The 25,756-nt window shown below is 42.0% G+C and overlaps 1 protein-coding gene across 1 annotated transcript in view; it reads right to left on the bottom strand.

Moving 5' to 3' along the window:
- The window catches only part of GADL1 (glutamate decarboxylase like 1), a 140,899-nt gene that overhangs the window by 37,415 nt on the left and 77,728 nt on the right, over nucleotides 1-25,756 (bottom strand). Inside the window, exon 14 of the mRNA XM_038772720.1 lies at nucleotides 25,577-25,666. Coding sequence (XP_038628648.1) covers nucleotides 25,577-25,666 — 90 coding nt within the window. The remainder of the gene's footprint in view (nucleotides 1-25,576; nucleotides 25,667-25,756) is intronic.

Raw genomic sequence — 25,756 nt, 5'->3', positions numbered from 1 at the left:
AGCCCACTGTTGGGTAGGGACCGTCTCTATATGGTGCCAACTTGTACTTCCCAAGCGCTTAGTACAGTGCTCTGCAAACAGTAAGTGCTCAATAAATACGACTGAATGAATGAATGAATGAGAGAGCTGACCCTCTGCAGCTTAGGGAGCTTTATATCAGAGGGGCAGAAACAACGTTCCTACTTCAAACTCCCCACCTTAAAGGAGAGTTAATGTGTGCTTTATGCAATTTAACAGGGAAGTAGCCCCTTCCCTGTCTTTCCTAGCCCAGCTCCCGCAGGTTCCCTGGATCATCCCCAAATGAGAGGTGGTGGAGGGGATGCTAAGTAAAGGTAGGTCTAGCTTGCCTTGTCCTCCACTGGCCGCTACCACCACTCTGCCGCTCTTAGCAATCAATCAATCAAACAATCAATCATATTTATTGAGCGCTTACTGTGTGCAGAGCACTGTATTAAGTGCTTGGGAAGTACAAGTTGGCAACATACAGAGACGGTCCCTACCCAACAGTGGGCTCACAGTCTAGAAGGGGTCAGCACTCTGTACTGTTTCTATTTATTTTATTTTGTTACTATGTTTGGTTTTGTTCTCTGTCTCCCCCTTTTAGACTGTGAGCCCACTGTTGGGTAGGGACTGTCTCTATATGTTGCCAATTTGTACTTCCCAAGCGCTTAGTACAGTGCTCTGCACATAGTAAGCGCTCAATAAATACGATTGATGATGATGATGATGTACTGAGTTCGGTACTTCACGCTAGCTGCCTGTAAGGGAAAAGCTTCCGAAAAGGCACACACAAATCTCTGTAAGAATCCTGTCATTTGAAACATAAGGAAGGGGGAAGTAGGTTACAAAGAAACTTTTCTGAAGGAGCCATGAACTACAACACTGGGGGGGCGGGAGAACCACTTTGGCTTTCTTTTACACAGAGCATCATAGTGATGGCTAGGGAAAGTGGAAACAAAATGAAACTCTGAAGAAAGATTTTTTTGAAGATATTATCCCCAGTATTAGATCTGGCAACACCCATATCAAGCAGACATTAACAATATATATATATTAATTAGAGGAACAAACAGATTTCTGTTGTACTAGCTCCCTCCAATGGTCTAATGGTTTCATTACTGGCTAAGGATGAAGAAAAAGTCTTCCTCAAAACGCTTTGATAAGGGTTTCTAAATCAATAGTTTGCCCAGGATTAACCGTTACGGGCTAAATCCCCCGAAACAGGTGGGAGATATGATGTAATGACATTTGGGGATGAAACAGAGCAGGAAGGATTTGTTGGCATCTGTAAGGAAAAGATAGGCCCCGACTCAGAAATTAAACCCAGCAGGTAGGAAAGTTCCTGCCTGGGTTTCCAAAGGTACTGTGGGTCTCTGAGCTAAAACCCATTTTATTAAAAGCTCGGTGGCCACTTTTTACTTAACGTGCGAAGAGGCACACAGCTGAGGACTTCCCTGAAAATCCTAAGCAAAGGATATGGAGTTTCTTCAGATCCTCTTACCTCCTTCCCTTCCCCACAGTACCTGTATATATGTATATATATTTGTACAGATTTATTACTCTATTTATTTATTTTACTTGTACATATCTATTCTATTTATTTTATTTTGTTAGTATGTTTGGTTTTGTTCTCTGTCTCCCCCTTTTAGACTGTGAGCCCACTGTTGGGTAGGGACTGTCTCTATGTGTTGCCAACTTGTACTTCCCAAACGCTTAGTACAGTGCTCTGCACACAGTAAGCACTCAATAAATACGACTGATTGATTGATTGATTGATCTATTATAGGGTTATTAGCAGCGGCTTATTTTTTTATCTTCTTCATAACAATCAGATTCAAAAGGCCACAGCGTTTAGTCGACACTGGCATTGGCAAATCGTAACTGTCATTTCAGGGTCCATACGGAAGTCCTAATGAGCAATTAACATGGTGGGTCCACAGGTGGTCTGATGGATTTCCCAGTGAATTACCAGTGGTCTGATGGGTTTGCCAGTGAATTACCACAGGCAGAGTCCAAACAGAACATCGGTTTATACCATGTAGCCTGGGCAGAACTAAACGATTAATGGTCAGGAATGTCTAGGAGAAATCTTGGACCTTCTACCACAGCTGGGCTAAGAGAAGGGCAAACGCACTGTGAAACTAAAGTTAATATTTCAGTAATCAGCAAGTAAAATTGTCCTCTAGACCATAAACTCATCCTTTAGGCTATAAGCTCATTGTGGGCAGGGAATGTGTCTACCGACTCTGTTATATTGCACTCTCCCAAGTGCTTAGTACAGTGTTCCCGCACTCAAGTAAGTGTTCAAATAAATACGACTAATCTATTTGGCCTCTATAACATTATTACTTGAACTTCAAAGAACAAATTATTTTTAAAATCACCTGAGCTAGAGTTTCTATACTGCTTATCCTGACACATCTCTCTCAAATTCTACTTCTGACTTTACAGGTCTGTCTCTCTCTAGTTGACCCTTTCCCAATCCCTTTTTCCTACTAGTACGTCCATCCTTAGTCAATGTCCCATCTCCCTAGTTGGGGGTCCCAGGAAGGGCCACAGAGCTCCTATCTAAGGAAGTAGTGCTTTGCACATAGTAAGTGCTTAATAAATGCCATTATTATTATTATTAAAGGACTCAAGAGGCCATTCAATGGCCACGGGGTCAGGAAGTAAGCAGAAGCATGGAGTGCTTTGCACATAGTAAGCGCTTAATAAATGCCATTATTATTATTATTATTATTATTATTATTATTAATAAAGGACTCAAGAGGCCATTCAATGGCCACGGGGGCCAGGAAGTAAGCAGAAGCGTGGACCAACTCCAAGGGCCAGTTTTCCCCAGGCCAGTAATTCACTCCTGGGCTCCAGAAGATCTTGGGCTTTGTTGCCTGCCAGAATCTAAAAAAACCTAAAATCGTTAGTATTTTCCATAAAAGCCTGAGTAATACCAATGCTGTTTGTTTAAACAATCTGTCCTGGATGAGTCCTCCACCTAGGGAAGTGAGACACTGACTAGGGACGGGCAGGCTAGAAGGGAAAGAGGATTGGAAAAGGGTCAACTAGAGAAAGACCTGTAAACATGGAAGTGGAAACTGAGAGAGATATTAGCATAGCAGTCTAGAACAATCTTGCTCTGGTGAGTTAAAAAGGTAATTTGTTCCTTCTAGACTGTAAGCTCATGGGCAGGGACCATGTCTAGCAACTCTGTTATATTGTGCCCTCCCAAGCGCTTAGTATAGTGCTCTGCACACAGTAAATGTGCAATAAATACAATTGCTTGGACTGCTACAAAGGAAAGAAGGATTGCTATTTCTCCTTGGTTTAACAGAACTGTAATTAATCTTCCTCTTGTAGATCCACATGCAGTGGTGAATGTCACACAGTAGGGAATAATGTTGTGGGGTGGGGGGGGAAGGAATGAAAGGATCAAAGCACTTAGAGTTCCAACTCCTCATTTCACTCCAAAGAATAAAGCATGTTGTCAAGGTGATCATCTAAAATCGTTTAAGAAAGCATATTATGGCATCACAATTTAGAAAATTGAATTGTGAGATTCAGACTCACAGTAAGAATTATAATGGCTGCTCTTTTAACTGGATCATCGTTATCAGGGCCTAAAGGCAAGTGTCATCTTCAGTGTTCATAGGTAAGATTGTGATCTACTGCCTCGATGATGTGGCATTTATGAATAACTTTATAAAATATTAAAAATTCCCCAAAGATTTCTCCCATTACCCATGAAGGTGGAAGAAAATTGTTTTCATTGCATGATCTGAAACAATTTGAAATTTGCACTATTACAGCATGCACGTGAGGCAGGAGCCTCTGTCATTCTGAAATGTACCTCCAATATTTGGGAATTCTTCCTTTAATTCAAGCTGGTTAAATCCTGTACTCTCATCCTTTCAAATCTCCAGTTGAAATATCCTTTCTCTATATAATCTGGTTTTGACTTTTAGGTTCAGTAAAATTATCTCCCACCCTCTTCAAATGATGCAGAGGGTACTTTTAGGAACTAAACAGGATTTCCAAATGCATTTCAAAACTTGTGTGAGAGGGAAAGTCAGGGGAGATTTTAATTTAGCTTCTTGAGGAAAGGTTCATTGCCTTCGTGTAGATCTAAGCACCATCTCTTGCCCTCTCCATACACAGGCTATATGGCTTTTCAGGGTGTGGAGGGTTTCTGCTAATTGAGTTGCTTTGGCTGATGTTTCAGTTAGGATTCCCTAAACAACTGTAGGAGGTTTCTCTGTACAGGGCTGCTATCTCCACGGACAACTGAAGATATTTTGGGAACCTGGGCATGGAAGGCAACTGAACCTCCAGGTGAGAAACCAAAATCAGAAATGAAAAGAGATGTCTAAATGAATGGCACCTAAAGCGATGACAGTGGCCTGGACTAGTCAAATGGCAGAGCTGGTCTGGCTGTCTCCTGGGCTTTGCTTCTGATTATTCATTCATTCAATCGATCATATTGTGTGCAGAGCACTGTACTAAGCACTTGGGAAAGTACAACACGACAATAAACAGTGACATTCCCTGTCAAACAACAAGCTTACAGTCTGCAGGGGCTGCGGGGAGAAACAGACATCAATTCATGTAAAATTACAGATATGTACATAAGTGCATCATCAATGGTATTTACGGAGCACTGTACTAAGTGCTTGGGAGACTACAACAGAGTTAGTAGACAAGTTCCCCACCCTCGAGCCTACAGCCTAGAGGGGGAGATGGGTATTAAATAATTTATAATATGTAACATATAGATAAGTACATATGTGCTGATTAAACAGATTTTTGTTTCATCCTTTCCTGGGATCCGCGGAAGGTGACTAGCTCTCACAATTTCAGTGGGACAGTCTTGATGCTTGAAGCCTTTTCCGCTGTCTACTTTGGGAAAGACGGTTCTCTAAAGAAAACAAATGCCCAGCTGAGATGGATGTGTTTCTCAGGAAAGGTGATATGGGAAAGAAGACCAGGGGCTGGGAAAAGAGGTGAAGATAGGGAAGAGCTGGGGGGTGGGGAGTGGAAGGAGCGGGAGGAGAGTGCAGAACAAAATTCCTGCTTTAGCTGCATCCTTGGAGTTCAGACATGGGTGCCCCCCCTGTAGCAGCTTTGCCAGCCAGATCCAACTGGTACAGGGTTGGGGCTACCATCATTTTTGTTGCTGCCACACATGTGGCGATGTCTCCAATTTACTGAGCCAATCTGGCCTGCTGTTTGAGTCGCTGTTGTTTGGAGAGTTAGGGCAGCAGCTACTAATGGCAGGAGACAGCTCAACAGCATAGAAAAAGTACCCTCTCCCTTTCTCCTATTCCCCCTCTTCACTTTCTTTCCTTTCCCCACAGCTCCAGACTCTTACTCCTTCTCAGTTTCAACTCACTTTAGGTGACCAGGTTCTAGTGACCTAATTCAATGTTAGTGCTTACACAGCAACTGTTGTAGGATTCATAGAGTACCTAGTAGAGTCACTGAAAGTTTGTATTTTTGCTATGGACCTGAAGGTTCAGGAAAGGTTTCAAGAGCTGAGTCTGTAGCTTCCCCCTCGCCCCCCTCTCCATCCCCCCATCTTACCTCCTTCCCTTCCCCACAGCACCTGTATATATGTATATATGGTTGTACATATTTATTACTCTATTTATTTATTTATCTTATACATATCTATTCTATTTATTTTATCTTGTCAGTATGTTTGGTTTTGTTCTCTGTCTCCCGCTTCTAGACTGTGAGCCCGCTGTTGGGTAGGGACTGTCTCTATGTGTTGCCGACTTGTACTTCCCAAGCGCTTAGTACAGTGCTCTGCACACAGTAAGCGCTCAATAAATACGATTGATTGATTGATTGATTCTGCTTCTTCTGTTCAAACGTGCTCTACATTTCTTAGTTTAAGCTCCCTTCTAGATTGTACACTCGTTGTGGGCCGGGAATGAGTCTACCAAATCCGTGGTAATATATTCTCCTAAGCACTTAGTAGAGTGCTTTGTGCACAATAAGCACTCAAATACCATTGATTTATCGACAGACTAATTAAGGAAGCTATAAAACAGAAATAGCAGGCATGCTGTTAAACAAAAAATATAGTGGACCGACAACATCTGGCTGTGGCTCAGACAATTATGTCCACACCTGTCTGCCTGTTTTGTTTTGCTGTCTGTCTCCCCCTTCTAGACTGTGAGCCCATTGTTGGGTAGGACCGTCTCTACCTGTGGCCGATTTGCACTTCCCAAGTGCTTGGTACAGTGCTCTGCACACAGTAAGCACTTAATTAATATGACTGATTGAATGGCCACAGCCACTACTCCCAAAACTCATGTAGAAACCAACTGTAATCCTGTTTCACCTTATTCCAGCAGAAAGGCAGGGGTACTGGACGGAACTAGAAATGTGATGCTCAAAATCGCAGCAACTTGTTTCCAAGAGAGAGCAGCGCCTGTATGCATTCAGTTAGCCACAAAATCCTGTCAGTTATATCTCCACAATGTCTGTGGAATCCACCTCTCCCTCTCGGTCCAAACTGCTACCACCAAGCATTTGCCATCTTATCTCAACTACTTTACCAAACCTATTTTCCGTCTCTCCCCTCTCCATCACTCTGCTGCCTGAATCATTTTTCTATAAACCACCCAGTGCACATCCTCACTCTCAGAAACCTCCAGAGGTTGCCCGGCCTTCTCCGCATCAAACAGAAATGACTCGTCATCAGCTTGAAGGCACTCCCTAAGCAATCTCAGTCCTACCTCTCCTTGCTCCTCTGAGCACTACGCTCCCTCCGACAAACTTTCCGTGCCTCCATCTTATCTCGCTCACATTCAGTCCCTTGCTCGTGACTTCCTTCCCTCCCCAAACTCCCTCCTGCTTCTTACCCTTCTTAGCCACGCTGGAAGCAGCGTGGCTCAGTGGAAAGAGCCCAGGCTTGGGAGTCAGAGGTTGTGGGTTCTAATCCTGGTTCTGCCACTTGTCAGCTGTGTGACTTTGGGCAAGTCACTTCACTTCTCTGGGCCTCAGTTCCCTCATCTGAAAAATGGGGAGATTAAGACTGCAAGCCCCACGTGGGACAACCTGACTCCCTTGTATCTACCCCAAGGCTTAGAACAGTGCTTGGCACATAGTAAGCGCTTAACAGATACCATTATTATTATTATCCGACAAACCACCACTCTCCCCATCTTCAAAGCATTACTAAAATCATCTCTCTCCCAGGAAGTCTTCCCTGACTAATCCTTTGTCTCTTACCTGATTCTCTGACCCTCTCTTCTGTACCTAAGTCCATGCCCCCTAAAAACTTTGAAAGTCACCCCTTCTCCACAGCACTTATCTTTATACTCTGTTGCTTCCTCTACCTGTAATTTTTTTTTTATTAGCTATCTCCCCCAGTAAAATCCTCAAGGGAAGGGATCGTGTCTACACCGATTATTATATTCTCCTACGAATTTAGTCCAGTATTCTGCCCACACAGTAAGTGCTTAATAAATCCCAATAATTGATTACAGTATCTACCACCATAGTCATGGGCCGGTCCTGGGACACCATGGGGTCTCTACCATCAAAACGGAGGCTGGGAGCGTTTCAGGGACCAACGACTCTTACAGGAGTTACTGCTCTCAGAAGCAATTGACCCAAGCAAGGGCAAAGATTGCCGTTGCTGTTTCTGGAAAATTCTAAATTAAATCTACCAATTTGGGAGGAGTGGATCATGCTGAACAAATCATGCTTACTTGACTTCCACAAATCCAAATCCTAGAATTAGTTATTCTGCCCCTACAGAGAGGAAGCTAAGCACACACAATCTCAGTTAGCCTGGGAAAGAAAACAGAACCACTTCCCTTCCTTAAATCCATCAAAATCCAGTTTTTTTCTATTTTTATTATTATTAATAATGATAAAAATAACAACAGTGGTATTTGTTAAGCACTCACTATGTGCCAAACAATAGAGTAAGTGGGAGGCTAGATATAACAATCAGGTCAGATGCCATCCCTGTCCCACGTGGGACTCACAATCTAAAAAGGAGAGAAAACATAAATTTCATTTTCATTTTACAGATGAGGAACCTGAAGCTCAGGGAAATTAAGTGCTTTGCCCAACGTCTCTCAGGAGGCAAATGGTGGAGCTAGGATGAGAACTACATCCTCTGACTCCTAAACTGGTGCTCTTTCCATGGGGCTTCTATTTGTTGACTCCATTTTGCAAGTCACAGCCATTCTTGGATCTTGTCCATTAGATTCAACTGAATCTCCCAGTAGAGTTTCACCTTGGAACGTGACCCCAGAAATCTCCCTTTCAAGATATCTGCCTTTCTGTGCCACTTGGTAGTTGTCCCCCCACCAATCCTTACTGCCTCTCTTCCCTAGGTTAAACAATAATTCACAATATCTTCCAAAAAAAACCCCAAAAGAGCAGAGGTTGGGGTCCACTAAGTTATTTTATCTTTCTTCCCCTTTCATCAGAAGCCACCAATAAAGTGCTACACAGATGAGAGACGAAACCGCCTTCTAACAAAAAGGTGTACGGAAAAGACAAGATGTAGGCTTCTTTAAGATTGATGTCAAGTTGACCCGCTTTCAAATTCTCACTAAGAAAATGTGCCTGGCGGTTCATTCGTGAGATTGAAAAAAAAATGATGTACATTAAAAAAATTTATATTCAAAGGAAAACAGAAAGACAATAAATTGACAATTTAAAAGGAAGCAAGGAGGATACACACTTTGGAGTCATAAAAACCTAGAAGTCAGACATAGCTAAATGGACAGTTGATGCGGAGAGAATTTCCACAATAGCTAAATATTTAAGCTTCATGGAGTGGAAAATATTTGACTGTAATGGGCCAAGAATAAAAAAAATGTAAAAAAAAACACTGTGAAATTATACTGCAGACATAAAATCTAAACTGAGAGCTCCAGTTAAAAAAAAACAACAACATAGCTGACAGAGCAAATTAAGCAATGAGATGCTGACTATGTTTAATAGAGATAAACCAGTAAGTGTAGAAGGTGTAATTACCTAGCGTGTTTTTCTCCAAATGAATTTTAATTCCATGCCATGAGAGGGTTACCAGAACTGTGAAGTCTATTTTTTTTTCTTCTTTGCAAGAATAACAATTCCCTAATAAGCTCATTTAGACTATTTTCAACTGTGCTCTATTAGTGTTGTGATGGGTAATTCTTGAAAAACTACCAGAAATCACATTACATTAGTGCCATTTCAGCACTAATTATAATGATGTGGTTTTGCTTCTCCAACAATGCTGGCTGATTCAGGGAGATTTTCCGAGCATAGGTATTTCTCACAATGCTAGTTTTCTGTTCTTTGAAAATAGCTTGCAAAATGTTTTCAGCAGAAATTCATATGATAAACCCAACCAGTTCAAACGCTAATGACCCTCCAAAATTGTTCAAAAAGAAAAATACAAATATACTAATTTTAAGATTCCTCCTAGAAGAGAATTTTAAAAGTATGTGGTTAGAGAGCATTTGCCAGTTATTTTACAGATAATTCCAGCATTCCCGTATCTTAAAACATGAACTGCGCTCCCTGGCAGGAAAAAATGGTTTTCCCCCTGGGATCTGTACTAGAAATTCAAAGGATTGACTGGCACCTTTCTACTTGTAATCATTCTTATGATGAGTGGATTACCTTTATTTTCACTGAAGTGGTAGTTATAATTACAGACTGGGACCTTGCTTCCTAAACTAAATGTATAACGGTCATATTAAAGTCCACTAAGGTTCTGGCAAATTTCTGCATTGCAAGACCTCACACTTCTGCTACCTAGCAATATGCTGTCCTAAAATGGCCTAAAATGTTAACCCCTAAAATGTTTAGGGGTGAACACTAGACGCACAGGAGAGATGAAGGAGTCACGTGGCCTGCAGAGTCTCCTTACCAATGTATGTACTCAGGAAGTCTGGAAAGTCTAGAAACACAGTGATGGTGGCAGCAGGAGTTGCCACCAACACTACAGTCCCTCATTTATCCCATGGTCTTTCTCAACAGAGGCCGTGATCTCTGAAAGAAGTGAGTCTTAGATGTCATCAGTTAATGAGGGCCTTGAAAGCAGACACTTCTGGGTTTTTTTCCTTGTAACTAATTCCTCACAGAACCTAGTACAGTTTTGGCAGTGGGTACTCAATTCATTCATTCATTCAATCGTATTTATTAAGCGTTTCCAGTGTGCAGAGCACTGTACTAAGCGCGCTTGGGAAGTACAAGTTGGCAACATATAGAGACGGTCCCTACCTAACAACGGGCTCACAGTCTAGCCCTGTTGTCCATGACCCAAAGTGAGGGTCTTAATCAATAGCATTTACTGATCGCTTACTTTGTGCAGAGCACTGCACTAAGCGCTTGGGACAGTACAATATAACAGAGTTGGTAGACATGTTCCCTGCCCATGAGCTTACAGTCTAGAAAAGGTCTTACGGAGGTCAATGCATGCCAAAAGGACCATCTTCAAAGTTGTTCCTTCGGAGAAATGGTTTGGCCAACTGCCAATCAGCACAAGATACAGAAACAGCAAACTGTGCTCATTCCCACATCGAAACCTTGATAGGTTTCTTTATCTGTGGAATAATATTCACTTCAGCGAGTTAGACACTAGGTGAATCATCCCTAGGAAAAGTCTGACAATCTTTCAAATTCAATTTTCAAAAGAAGATTAACTCTATCTCAAATAAAATCTCTCCTCAGATATGCAACAGCAATCCTATTACTAAAGATACAGGCCTAACGTTTTCCTGTTAGCCAATTAAAAGCAGGGCCATCCACCAGCAAAGCAGGCTTTGGCAGTGGTGCCAAATTAATTAGCAGAACTGGAAATCAGAGGATTGATCAATGAAGGTTTAAAAAACAATACAAATCTTACTGGGGCTGTTTGTTTGGACAAGAAAGGGAAAATTGCTGCAAAGGCAAGAATTAAAGGAAATGTTACCTGGTGATCCAAGTAATTACAATATTCTCAACTACTCAAATTAAGGATTGTACAAACTTGCCCAAATTTTCAATCCTGTTTCTAGGCTTTGGCTCATTTGGGTGTTTGTATCTACCCCAGGAGGAATTAAGGAGCCAGAAGGGAGGAAAATCTCAAATCACTCCATGCCCCAGCTCACTGTATTTCTAATAGTTTTCAGAGACTAGAGAGATGGAACTATTCATTGAAGACTTTGTAAGCTCTCTTGACTCTGAACATGCTGTGGGCAGGGAACATGTCTTCCAACTCTGTTGTACTCTCCCAAGTGCTTAGTACGGTGCCCTGCACACAGTAAGTGCTCCATAAATACCTTCGATTTATTGATGAGGTGAGAAAATTTTATCTGCAAATAAAATGCACAGAGGGAAGCCATCCTCATCTTTCTCTTAAATATATCAATTTTCCCATTAGATTCTGTATGCATTCTTCAGGCTCATTCAATTCCTGCAAACTGATTTGTGAAATTACCATTACGGTAACCTTTCCAGGAGTGACTGTGTCCTCCAATTTTAACTTGTCAATCTTTTTCCATTGGCAAGATGCTGAAGTCACTGGTAAAGCGCTACAGACTTTTAATGTCAGTCTAATAATAAATGATGTCCTACAAGCAGCCAATGAAGTAAAATCAAATTAGAGTAAGCCTGAAACATAACTGTCATGGCTTTCCAATTTTCTCATCTGGAACAATATATTTGATTTCATTAGCTTCTGGTTTAATCAGTTCATATACAAAAAAACCCCACACACCAATGCATTTACACAATCAAAATTACCTGAAGAGTGATTGTGACTAATTACCAATCAGTGATTCCTAAAGCAGATGACAAAAAAAAAGGTGCTATAAAATCCACTTTGCAAAGGAAAAATTAAGCTTCTTATGGAGCTTAAAATGACAATACAAAGAATCATAATAAATATTCAAATTATATTCATTTTACAAATTTTTAGGTTTTTCTAATTGTTTTATATGGCTGGCTGCACTGAGATTTCACACCATGCAATGGCAAAACGCTGCTCTTCTAATGCTAAATATCATTCTTCACAAAGAAAAGAGGAGAATATGGCTACAGTCTATCAGTGCTTCCCCAAAAAGCTCAGTGGCAATTAACGTGGAAAATAGTCACTTAGTGGACTGTCGACCTGATAGACCGCAACGGCTATACTTATTGAGTAGATGTGAGAATTACTGACAAAAGAGGTTACTAATATTTTCTCCAAACCCCAGGCATCCTGGCACACAAAGAAATTTTCCATTAGCTTAAAGGTTTAGGATTGTGTTTTCTAAATCTGAAGGGTGGATTTACTCTAGTGAAATAGTAAAGTATTTAAAAGTGGGTATTGGGTAAGAGGACTTCTGAGGTGCTTTTTCTGTGTCAAATGTTATATTTAAATGGCTAGTGTTCACAATTGCAGACTGTAATGCAGCTGCTAAACTCAGGGACACTAAGTCTGTTGTGCATTAAGAAGGAAGAGAAAAATCATTTTCAGTAGACTGGACATGAAAACAAACTATAAGTCAAACTTTTGGGGCCTAGCAGAAAGAACACAGGCCTGGGAATCAGAGGACTTAGGCTCTAATAATAATAATAATAATAATAATGGCATTTATTAAGTGCTTACTAAGTGCAAATAGTAATCTCACACCCTGCCATTTGTCTGCTGTGTAGCCTTGGGCAAGTCACTTCACTTCTCTGTGCCTCAGTTCCCCCATCTGTAAAATGGGGATTAAGACTTTCAGCTCTGTTTGGGGCACGGACTGTGCCCGGCACATAGTAAGAGCTTAACAAATACCATTAAAAGAAACAAAAAACCCCCACCCTAAATACACTAGACAAATGCATTCCTTAGTGTTTGCATTTATACGTAAAATAGATCAAAATCACCCAGTTCTTAAAATAGTCCCCTAAAGTAAAATAAAGGAAGAACGTGCTAAGTATATATTCTATCTTTCAAACAAGCCTAAAATATCTTTTTTTTGGCAATCATCTCTCTTCTCAAAAAAATCAACCGATGAGGCTTTTGTGAAATACTGTATCCAAAATGATCTTAAATGATCTGTTTTAGTTGCCAATTAAAAAAAAAACCCACATTTACAGATGTTTCATATTTCACAAAAGTGATTTACGGCTGAAATGTGTACAGATGGCTAACTATAAGGAATTCCAAAATGTAACTACAATTTTGCTTAATACTGTACATTACCATTCTCCACTTGTCACATTTACTAGGCCTCAGACATCCTTTCTGAACAAGAGCGGTAGGGTGACTGCTGCAAATAACACACACCCTTTGCTGGTCTTCATTTTACATGCAAACACATTTTTAATACTATTTGTTAAGTACTTACTATGTGTCATGCACTGTGCTAAGTGCTGGGGTATCATCATCATCATCATCATCAATCGTATTTATTGAGCACTTACTGTGTGCAGAGCACTGTACTAAGCACTTGGGAGGTACAAGTTGGCAACATATAGAGACAGTCCCTACCCAACAGTGGGCTCACAGTCTAAAAGGGGGAGACAGAGAACAAAACCAAACATACTAACAAAATAAAATAAATATGTGTAAGTTAATTAGGCTGGACCCAGTCCCCATCCCACATGGGGCTCACAGTCATGATCATTTTACATATGAGGTAACTGAAGCCCAGACAAGTTAGAGTGACTTGCCCAATGTCACAAGCAGACATGTGGTGGAGCCAGATTGGAAACCACGTCCTGATTCCCAGACCCACACTTTATCCACTAGGCCTCACTGCTCCTCTAATATAGAGTCCACTCTGTGTCTATCCAACCGTGGCTTCACAGACTCTGTCCTCTCCTGGTTCTCCTCTTATCTCTCCGGTCGTTCATTCTCAGTCTCTTTTACAGGCTCCTCCTCCCCCTCCCATCCCCTTACTGTAGGGGTTCCTCAAGGGTCAGTTCTTGGTCCCCTTCTGTTCTCAATCTACGCTCACTCCCTTGGTGACCTCATTTGCTCCCACAGCTTCAACTATCATCTCTACGCTGATGACACCCAAATCTACATTTCTGCTCCTGCTCTCTCTCCCTCCCTCCAGGCTCGCATCTCCTCCTGCCTTCAGGACATCTCCATCTGGATGTCTGCCCGCCACCTAAAACTCAAAATGTCCAAGACTGAACTCCTTGTCTTCCCTCCCAAACCCTGCCCTCTCCCTGATTTTCCCATCACTGTTGACGGCACTACCATCATTCCCGTCTCACTAGCTCGCAAACCTGGTGTCATCCTCGACTCCGCTCTCTCATTCACCCCTCACATCCAAGCCGTCACCAAAACCTGCCGGTCTCACCTCCACGACATTGCCAAGATCCACCCTTTCCTCTCCATCCAAACTGCTACCCTGCTCGTTCAAGCTCTCATCCTATCCCATCTGGATTACTGTATCACCCTCCTCTCCGATCTCCCATCCCCCTGTCTCTCCCCACTTCAATCCATACTTCACACTGCTGCCCAGATTGTCTTTGTCCAGAAATGCTCTGGGCATGTTACTCCCCTCCTCAAAAATCTCCAGTGGCTACCAATCAACCTACACATCAGACAAAAACTCCTCACCCTGGGCTTCAAGGCTGTCCATCACCTCGCCCCCTTCTACCTCACCTCCCTTCTCTCCTTGTCCAGCCCAGCCCACACCCTCCACTCCTCTGCCACTAATCTCCTCACCGTGCCTTGTTCTCGCCTGTCCCGCCGTCTAACCCCAGCCCATGTCATCCCCCTGGCCTGGAATGCCCTCCCTCCCCACATCCGCCAAGCTAACTCTCTTCCTCCCTTCAAGGCCCTACTGACAGCTCACCTCCTCCAGGATGCCTTCCCAGACTGAGCCCCCTCCTTCCTCTCCCCGTCCTCCCCTTCTCCATCCCCCTCCCGCCTTACCTCCTTCCCTTCCCCACAGCACCTGTATATATGTTTGTATGTATTTATTACCCTATTTATTTATTTATTTTACTTGTACATATTTATTCTACTTATTTTATTTTGTTAATATGTTTTGTTTTGTTGTCTGTCTCCCCCTTCTAGACTGTGAGCCCACTGTTGGGTAGGGACCATCTCTATATGTTGCCAACTTGTACTTCCCAAGCACTTAGTACAGTGCTCTGCACACAGTAAGTGCTCAATAAATATGATTGAATGAATGAATGAATGAATTTTCATTACCCTTACTCTCCTGATTTTTGCATTTTTCAAGCAGAATAACTTCTAGCTTTCAAAAATCATTCAAACTAATATATTTCTTGAACAAAGGGAACAGCTGATTTTAGCCTTGACGGTCCTCTCTATGTATGTGACTGTTCCACAGATTTATTCCTTAAAACTCATACATTTTTTTCCAATAGAACCTTAATTCTAGATCTTTGAAACTGTGCACTAAACACCAAAAGTTCTTTCATGGATTTCTAATCTTCAAATGCAAATAGATTACAGTTAATTTTATACTCTACGACAATTTTCTAAAATGCAACTTGAGATCTCTTGCCTACTGAAGTAAAGCAATTAGTGCTGTCTAATAGCATGCTAAACTTCATACCAAAAACTTAAAATCAATTTTTTTACATATTGGAGTTCAGATTGCTAAAAACTGTCCATCTTTACCTCAAAAAAATCTGCTCCTGGATTTAATAATAATTATTATTATTGTATTTGTTAAGCACTTATTATGTGCCAAGCACTGTTCTAAGCGCTGGGGTAGACACAGGGTAATCAGATTGTCCCATATGGGCCTCACACTTCTAATCTCCATTTTACAGATGAGGTAACAGGTACAGAGAAGTTAAGTGGTTTGCCCAAGGTCACACAGCAGATAAGTGGCAGAGCCAGGATTAGAACCTATATTTATCTCCAGTGGCTACCAATTAATCTGCGCATCAGGCAGAAACTCCTCACCCTGGGCTTCAAGGCTGTCCATCACCTCGCCCCCTCCTGCCTCACCTCCCTTCTCTCCTTCTACAGCCCACCCCGTACCCTCCGTTCCTCTGCTGCTAATCTCCTCACCGTACCTCGTTCTCGCCTGTCCCGCCATCAACCCCCAGCCCACGTCATCCCCCGGGCCTGGAATGCCCTCCCTCTGCCCATCTGCCAAGCTAGCTCTCTTCCTCCCTTCAAGGCCCTACTGAGAGCTCACCTCCTCCAGGAGGCCTTCCCAGACTGAGCCCCTTCCTTCCTCTCCCCCTTGTCCCCCTCTCCATCCCCTCCATCTTACCTCCTTCCCTTCCCCACAGCACCTGTATATATGTATATATGTTTGTACATATTTATTACTCTATTTATTTATTTATTTATTTTACTTGTACATATCTATTCTATTTTATTTTGTAGTATGTTTGGTTTTGTCTCCCCCTTTTAGACTGTGAGCCCACTCTTGGGTAGGGACTGTCTCTATATGTTGCCTATTTGTACTTCCCAAGCGCTTAGTACAGTGCTCTGCACACAGTAAGCGCTCAGTAAATACGATTGATGATGATGATGATGATTTAATTACTCATTCATTCATTCAATCATATTTATTGAGCACTTACTGTGTGCAGAGCACTGTACTAAGCCCTTAAGGAGTACAAGTCGGCAACATATAGAGATGGTCCCTACCCAACAATGGGCTCACAGTCTAGAAGGGGGAGACAGACAACAAAAACAAAAAAGAGGCTCAGTAGCACCAAAGCTGACTCATTACAAACATACACCCTTGTTTCTAAAAGTATATGATTGCTTTCAATATATAGTATACTATAACATCATTAATTCATTCAATTGTATTTACTGAGAGCTTACTGTGTGCAGAGCACTGTACTAAGTGCTTGAGAAGTACAAGTTGGCAACATATAGAGACGGTCCCTACCCAACAACGGGCTCACATCACAACAAATCACTTACAAAAGCCTGTTAAAATACATTCCTACAAATACACTAACCATACAAAGTTACGAAATGAGATACTAAAAAACAGCACATCTATTTTAATTTCATGAGAAGCATTCCTCTTCTCTCTCAGTTGTTGTGGGATTAGCCTTTTAAAGATGTTTCCTTTCGTCTTCATGGATTATATTGACATCTCTCTCTTTACTGCCATACAGCTAGAATCCTCTCTATGAAGTAGGGCTTTACACGCTTTGATTAGCAACACGTGGTTGAAGAAGAGTTGCGCTGAGGCTCAGAGGGAGATGAGAATTCAGCCTTCGTTAGTTGACCTGCCTTTCTTCTTATAGCCAAACATCAAGTCTCAAACAAGGTTTAATTTGTGTCATCTAAAGGGAGGTTGCGAGTCGCTTACGTGAAATGTTAGCACTTAGGATACTCCTCTCTAAAGGATTCTTCCTTACCTGGAAGCCTTTTTAAAATCTCCAGTACCACTGAGGTTTTTATATGGACTCAGTGACAGATTTCTTATTAATGTTGAAGACAAGTCAGTTTACGTGGATTTAAAAGAAGAAGAAAATATACCACAAGGGGGCACGGAAGGCACTAGGAAAGGCACCAAGTTAAAAAGACAAAGTAAAAGCATCCATCCTGCAGGATAAAGGTGACGTCTCTCATTTTGAAAAACAGCAAAAAAACCCAAGGCAACGGCAGTGTTTTGATTGTTTGCTTCATAGCTTTCCCGCTCCCAATAGGTTTCCTTCCATTTTGAAAGCATATGCAAGGCCAAAAGAGCAGGAATCCTAACTTCAATTGGAAGCGTGGCCCCCAGCAAAACACGATGCACGGTTGAGGGTAATATGATGGTGGCAAAAGAGACAAAGCTAATCCCTTTCCCTCTCAATACTTGTCTTACCCACTGGGGCTTCAATTTATGCCAAGAAAAACAATTCTGTCTATTGGGCTCTAAGTTTTAATGGCCAAAAGAACAAGTGTGACTGGGAAACTTACACAGTTTTTATATTAAATGTTTTGTTTTGTTGTCTGTCTCCCCCTTCTAGACTGTGAGCCTGTTGCTGGGTAGGGACCGTCTCTATATTCATTCAATCATATTTATTGAGCGCTTACTGTGTGCAGAGCACCGTACTAAGCGCTTATATGTTGCCGACTTGTACTTCCCAAGTGCTTAGTACAGTGCTCTGCACACAGTAAGCGCTCAATAAATATGATTGAATGAATGAATATTGCATTTGTAGTTATTAAACACGCATTATATGCCAAGCACTGTCCTAATCACTTGTGTAGATGAAAGATGCTGAAGTCCCACATGGGGCTCACAGTCTAAGCAGGAGGGAGAACAGGTAATGAATCCCCATTTTACAGATGAGGGAACTGAGAGACAGAGAAACTAAGTGACTTGCCCAAGGTCACACAGCTGGTGCACAGCAGAGCTGGAATGCTTACAGAGGTAATTTCCATTACTAAATGGAATACAGCAGGCTTGTGTAGAGGGTCTGGTCCTCTTTGACTTGTTCTGCGCAGTGATTCTGGATGCAGAGAGACCTGGATGGAGGTTTAGATTAGGTTTTAGTACTTTGAGAAAATTCTTCCATCTCAACAGTCTTCAAGCATCATCCAAAGGTCTGAAAACAATCCTTCAATATTAACTGTATGCAGACAATTGTGCCCAAAAGTCCACACCCAAGAAGATGTACAATGGACTGTAAACTGCCTCACTTAAATCAGCCAGATGATCGGGGCTGATGGTAAGTCTAATGAAAAAAGAGGTGGTATCTGCATGCATCACAAAGCTATGCACATAACTCAGAATTATTGTATCCATTACAGTGATTTTTAAAAAAAAGCTGTAACAGAATTCTGTTACCTAGACAGCACACTGACCAATGATGCAATGATACGCAAGGAAATAGAAAACAGAATTTAAAAAGCCAGCACATCCTTTGGGAGACAATCAAACAGAGTGTAATGCTAGGATGAAATCAGGCTCCAGACAAAACTAACCACCTACAAAGCTGCAGTGTTGTCCAGCCTTCTCTATGGTGGTGAGATTTGGGAAATTGGGAAACTGAAGGCAAGGGGGGCATAAGAAGTGTTTTAAGAAATGACAAAACAAACCTTTATGGGGTCTTTTAATCATTTTTACTATGTGTCAGGCACTGCCCTAAGCACTGAGGTAGATATAGAGAAGCAGCGTGGCTCAGTGGAAAAGGCACAGGCTTTGGAGTCAGAGGTTATGGGTTCAAATCCCGGTTCCGACAATTGTCAGCTGTGTGACTTTGGGCAAGTCACTTAACTTCTCTGGGCCTCAGTTCCCTCATCTGTAAAATGGGGATTAAGACTGTGAGTCCCCCGTGGGACAACCTGATCACCTTGTAACCTCCCCAGTGCTTAGAACAGTGCTTTGCACATAGTAAGTGCTTAATAAATGCCATCATCATCATTATTATTATATAAGCTAATCAGGTTGGACACAATCCGGGTCCCACTTGAGGCTCATATTACCAAACCTCAATTTACAGATGAGGTAACTGAGGCACCGAGCTGTAAAGTGACTTTCCCAAGGTCACAAAGCAGACAAGTGGCTGAGCTGGGATTAGAACCCAGGTCCTTCTGACCCCCGGGCCCATACGCTATCCACTAGACAACACTGTTTTTCTCATACAATGTTGCATCCAGATGAAACCTGGAAGTCAGTTGCTGAGAGTAGATTTCCATGGCACAAAAAGGGATTGGCTCTCAGAGAAAAAGTTCATATGCAAAGAGAGACATGTGAGCCCGTTCCTGGGTAGGGACCGACTCTATATGTTGCCAACTTGTATTTCCAAGCGCTTAGTACAGTGCTCTGCACACAGTAAGCGCTCAATAAATACGAATGAATGAATGAATGAATGAATGAAATGAGAAAAACAGTGCAAGACACTACAAAAATTAAATACAATAATATTAACTGAGGATGACAACCATTTTGTGTGCCCAGTGCGGCTCAAACTCTGGAGCCCACACTGGTCTTTTAAACCACACAATCATTCAAAGGGAAACTTCACCACCTGTAGCTGCTCTTATTCAGTGTTAAAAATATTAGTCCTACTGCAGGCCCAGTGGAAAAAGCATAGGTCTGGGAATCAGGAGACCCGGGTTTTAAACCAAGTTCTAGAAGTAAGGGATAACTGTCAACCTATGAATCAAGCAAAAATTCCTCACTCTTGGCTTCAAGGCTCTCCATCACCTCGCCCCCCTCCTACCTCACCTCCCTTCTCTCCTTCTACAGCCCAGCCCACACCCTCCTCTCCTCTGCCGCTAACCTCCTCACTGTGCTTCGTTCTCACCTGTCCCGCCGTTGACCCTTTGCCCACATCCTTCCCCTGGCCTGGAATGCCCTCCCTCCACACATCCACCAAACTAGCTCTCTTCCTCCCTTCAAAAACCTACTGAGAGCTCACCTCCTCCAGGAGGTCTTCCCAGACAGAGCCCCCTTCTTCCTCTCCTCCTCCCCATCTCCCCCTCCTTCTGCCCTACCTCCTTCCCCTCCCCACAGCACTTGTCTATATTTGTACATATTTATTACTCTATTTATTTTACTTGTACATATTTACTACTCTATCTTATTAATGATGCGCATATAGCTATGATTCTATTTATTCTAATGGTTTCGACAACTGTCTACATGTCTTGTTTTGTTGTCTGTCTCCCCCTTCTAGACTGTGAACCCACTGCTGGGTAGGGACCGGCTCTATATGTTGCCAACTTGTACTTCCCAAGTGCTTAGTATAGTGCTCTGCACACAGTAAGTGCTCAATAAATACGATTGAATGAATGAATAACTGCTGGGGTTATGCCATAAAAGGCAAGGAATTCTGAGAAAAGAAACATGTTGGGCATTCCATGAGGTGGACAAGTCCAGAAGGAATCCTGAAAAAAGTTAGCTAATGTATGTGGCAAAGATCGTACCTGAGAAGCAGTGTGGTCTATTGGATAGAGCAAAGGCCTAGGAGCCAGAGGATTGGGTTCTATTCATAGCTCCACCACTTGCTGCTGTTGTGTGACCTTGGGCAAGTCTCTTAATTTCTCCATGCCTCTGTTTCCTCAACTATAAATGGGGATTCAATACCTGTTCTCCCTCCTACTTAGACTGTAAGCCCCATGTGTGACAGGGACTGTGCCTGACCTGATTAACTTCTATCTACCCCAGCACTTAGATTTGTGCTTGACAAATAGTACCATTAAACAAAAAAGAATATCAAGCTCACCACCTCATGGCTAGGGCTCAGAATCAGGATTATGATGGGCTAATTTCAGCCATTGATGGATTCTCTACATAAAAAAACCTTTGCAGGTCCAACAGAGTCCCTGTCCCACATTGAGCTCACCGTCTAAGTAGGAGGGAGAACAGGTATTTAATCCCCATTTTGCAGTTGAGGAAACTGTGGCATAGAGGAAGTGAAGTGACTTGCCCAAGGTCACACAGCAAGCAATTTGGCAGAGCTGGGAATAGAAGCCAGGTCCTCGGGCTCTCAGGCCTGTGTTTATTCCCATAGGTCAGGCTGCTTTTCTTCTTTTTGACAAGAGAAGACAACGAAAGGAGGAAGTCACATGGCTTCCATTTCAAACAGTAACGACTAGCACAGCCCATTTCAGAGAGGATACGAACACGTAGGTCTTGGGACTAGGCATGGATATTAAAGCTCACCCTTGCTGGGCAGCAGCAGCATGAGAGAGAGTTGAGAGCAGAGACTCAAATTGACTGCGCGGAAGGAGGCAATGGTAAACCACTTCTGGATTTTTACCAAGAAAACTCTATGGATCCACAATCAGAACAACTACAGATGGAGGTGAGGCGTTCTGAGAGAGATGTGTCTATGGGTCGGAGACGACTCGATGGCATAAGACAAGACAAGATGCCCAAAGCCTAAAGCGGAGCTTATTAAGGAGGAGCAGATAGGGCTTGCGTTGGTGCGCTTGAACTCTTCCCAGATTCTGCTGCTTCTGTCGCTGGGGTTATTAATCGGCCACCTTTCACGAACAACACTAAATTTTTACTAAAGGTATTTAGACTATCAGTTCAAGTTATATTACTGAATATAATAAAACAACAAACCTATCATCGCTTCTAAAAGATTTATTCTTCTCCCACTGTCGCAGTGAAAAGGGCTCACTTTTATAAATGACTAGCATTAGTCACAAATCTGCACGTCAGCACAAAAGGCAGAACATTTTTCTATATGTGAACAGAGAGAACATGTTTAAGTAAGAAATCACAAACCATGGTAATTCAAAAAGGCAAATTTCACTGGAATAATACAGATCCAATCAAAAAATGCCAACAGAATAAAAGATCTTTTGCATTTGACCGGGCTAATAATAGTTTTTGTTGTCACAACCTTTACTGCCTTATCTTTTCACTCCACTCCTTTTTTTCCTCAACTTCTCACAATTCTCCTTCCTCTTGTCTTCAAACTCCTACCAGGCCACAAAATCATTTTTTGATCATTTGTTCCAGGGAAGAATTTTAGCTGTTGTTCAAAGAGAAATGGTCTGGCAACTCAATAGGTCTCCACAAGATTTCTGGTAGCCTGTAGTGACTTCCAGCAATGACTTCACAAGTTTTTTATGTGGGTTTCTTTTTGGTCTTAGCATGATTTTCTCATTAAAAATTGTGTTTTTTCTTACAAGAGAGACAATTTAGTGTACTTTCATTGTAGTAAACTAAATGGCAACCAAATAGCCCCTGAAAGAATTGAAGCCCCTTTCCAAGCTCCAAATTTAGAGCCAAGGAATAACCCAGGCCTGGGGAAAATTTGGGTGCCTTGGCTCTGGGTTCTAAGTTATTGAGGGAAGTCAGTCAGAATCAGCATACCAAAGCCATTTTAGGTTTACTTATTCATTATGATTCTCCTGCTCAGCTAAATCCTAAAATAAATTCCAAGAGTATTTCAGTAGTCATCAACTTATAATTTGTACATATTATTCCAGTATGGCAGAAAAAAAATACTGTACATCAAAAACATGCAAATTGCACTGAAAGACAAAATGAACAAATGACAAATGTGTTAAGATACTTTCAATAGGGCAAGACCAAACAGAAAAATCACCTGAACTCCAGAAGCCTCTGGTAGAGATATCCCCATTATTATAGAGAAACAGAAAGCTACCCTCGGCTTCAAGGCTGTCCATCACCTCGCCCCCTCCTACCTCACCTCCCTTCTCTCCTTCTACAGCCCACCCTGCACCCTCCGCTCCTCTGCCGCTAATCTCCTCACTGTGCCTCGTTCTCGCCTGTCCCGCCATCGACCCCCGGCTCACGTCCTACCCCTGGTTTGGAATGCCCCCCCTCCACACATCCGCCAAGCTAGCTCTATTCCTCCCTTCAAAGCCCTACTGAGAGCTCACCTCCTCCAGGAGGCCTTCCCAGACTGAGCACCCTCCTTCCTCTCCCCGTCCTCCCCCTCCCCATCCCCCCCCACCTTACCTCCTTCCCCTCCCCACAGCACCTGTATATATATATATGTTTGTATGCATTTATTACTCTATTTATTCATTTATTTTATTTGTGCATATTTATTCTATTTATTTTATTTTTTTAATATGCTTTGTTTTGTGCTCTGTCTCCCCCTTCTAGACTGTGAGCCCACTGTTGGGTAGGGACCGTCTCTATATGTTGCCAACTTGTACTTCCCAAATGCTTAGTACAGTGCTCTGCACACAGTAAGTGCTCAATAAATACAATTGAATGAATGAATGAATGGTGGAGCTGGAATTAGAACCCACGACCTCTGACTCCCAAGCACATGCTCTTTCCACTAAATCATGCTGCTTCTCTTATACGATACCTGCTCACTCAGACTGTGAGCACCATATGGGACCAGAACTGTGCCCAACCTATTTTATAATCCAATACAGGGCTCGTCACACAGTAAATGCTTGATAAACACCATATCTAATGTTATGGGGGTGACAGTTGTGGGGAATATAGATTGTGAGCCCCTTGAGGGGCAGGGTCTGTGTCTAATTCCAACTTTTATACTCTTTCTTAGTGCTCAGCACAGGGCTTTACACAGAGTAAATGCTTAATAAATATTATTACTACTACTCCAGTTTCAATCACAGGAAAGCATTCCCAAAGGATGGATAATTTTGATTTATCCTCAGTAGAGCCAAATAGATTAAATCAGAGGAATGCCTCTTTATCATGTGAGAATCATTACCCTTTCCAAATAATTACAAAGCAGATCTTCAGAACCTAGATGAAGAAAATCTTATTATGAACTGAGCACTGTTATCCAGTGTAGAAATTTTCAGGTTGTGCTTGGACTTGAATTTATACAAACTCTAATTGCAAGTTTCTGTGAACAGTTAAAATATTAAGACCAACGTAAAGGAAAAGCAAGTTTAAAAATCACCCCCGCATTAACTAAATAAGTAGCTGTATTTGTTTTGGCTCACTTCCATGCAGACCAAGAAACACAACAACAACAAAATCTCCATTGCTTTTCTAATTAATCTGAACAACAGATACCTCTTTAATACAGCTGATCCTTTGCTTAGAGCATTTATACTTTTCCCCAAAATGTCAGTAACGTTACAGAGTGGAAAACGTTAGCAAAAAACCTACCATTAAATTCTCACATGCTATCATCCCTTTTTGTTTAAATGGACTGCTTAACATCAAAAATGTATTCTTAAGCACTTCCCTGCCTGCATTACCGACAAATAATGCAAGAGGAGTCCCAAGGACAGTGTTAAGTGTCTGAAATACGTAATGAATCCTTTGTCTAGAAACAGAAGCTGAAAATACCGTTCATCTTCTTTGAGCTTTGCCATCTGCTATATAGTTTTATATAGTAAGTTGAATACTTACATTCTGCCTTGCATCTAATACATGAAACGGAAAGACACTCCAATTAGACATGCCAAAATAATGTAATACAATTTGAAAATCCGAATGACGTCAAAGCATTAAAATATAGTCCGTGGGTGGGAGATTGTGGTGGATATTCCTTATATGCTTCCTATACTCTCTGTGCATTTCTATAAGCTTTCTCATGGTTTATTGCTCCTGAAAATAACATCACCTTTCCTAGCACTTAGATCGCAAACTCCTCAAGAACTGACGGGTCTTCTACATGTGCTTTGTATCTTTTCCAGGGCCTTTTACAGTGCACTCCGCACTAAGGATGCTCAAAGTAAATGACCGACTGGCACAGGTTGGGGTAATTTCCCTTCTGACCATAAGCTGAAAAGCTTATGACTGGAAAGATGCAGAACGACACGGGACTTGAACTGAAATCTACAATGTGAACATACAATTGTTGCTCACCAAATCTCACACTATCAAGACGAGGGGGTGCTGAAGGCTGAAAATAGGAAGCTTCAAACAACCAAAAAAGAAAACTTTTCTTCCCCTCCTGGGTGATGAGCACTTAGAATTATTTACTATAGGATGTTGTGCAGACAGAAATTAGTACATTCAAGAGGAGTTTGGGTAAGTTCACAGAACAGCAGTCCATGATGCTTAACTAATATTTAGTAGTTGGCGAAAGAGGGGAAAAATTAGGAATGTTAGCTGCAACAACTCTTGGGTAGATTTCAAGGAGAGCAACCATTACACAGTTCTCCTAAGCATCCTGTTGTCACTATCAAAGCCAAAATCCCAGTTAAGTGTTCGTTGCAGAATTGGCATTTATGTTCTCAGCTGCACTAATGAATATAAATTAGTCGTTTACTCACCAGATTAAGTTTCTCCCAGAACTTGGGACCTTCCTCCATATTTCTCAAGCTTGGTGGAATGTACCAAAAGCAAACATTCGTGTACTCTGGCTGATGAATGGAGGGGAAAAAAAAGTCAGTTGCCCTAGAAGGAAAGATCCTATACACCTGATTTGTTTGCATCCACCCCAGCCTGTGCCC

The sequence above is a fragment of the Tachyglossus aculeatus genome, chromosome 2, assembly GCF_015852505.1.
Source record: "Tachyglossus aculeatus isolate mTacAcu1 chromosome 2, mTacAcu1.pri, whole genome shotgun sequence".
In the NCBI taxonomy this organism is placed as follows: Eukaryota; Metazoa; Chordata; class Mammalia; order Monotremata; family Tachyglossidae; genus Tachyglossus; species Tachyglossus aculeatus.
This window is presented reverse-complemented; position numbering and strand designations above follow the sequence as displayed.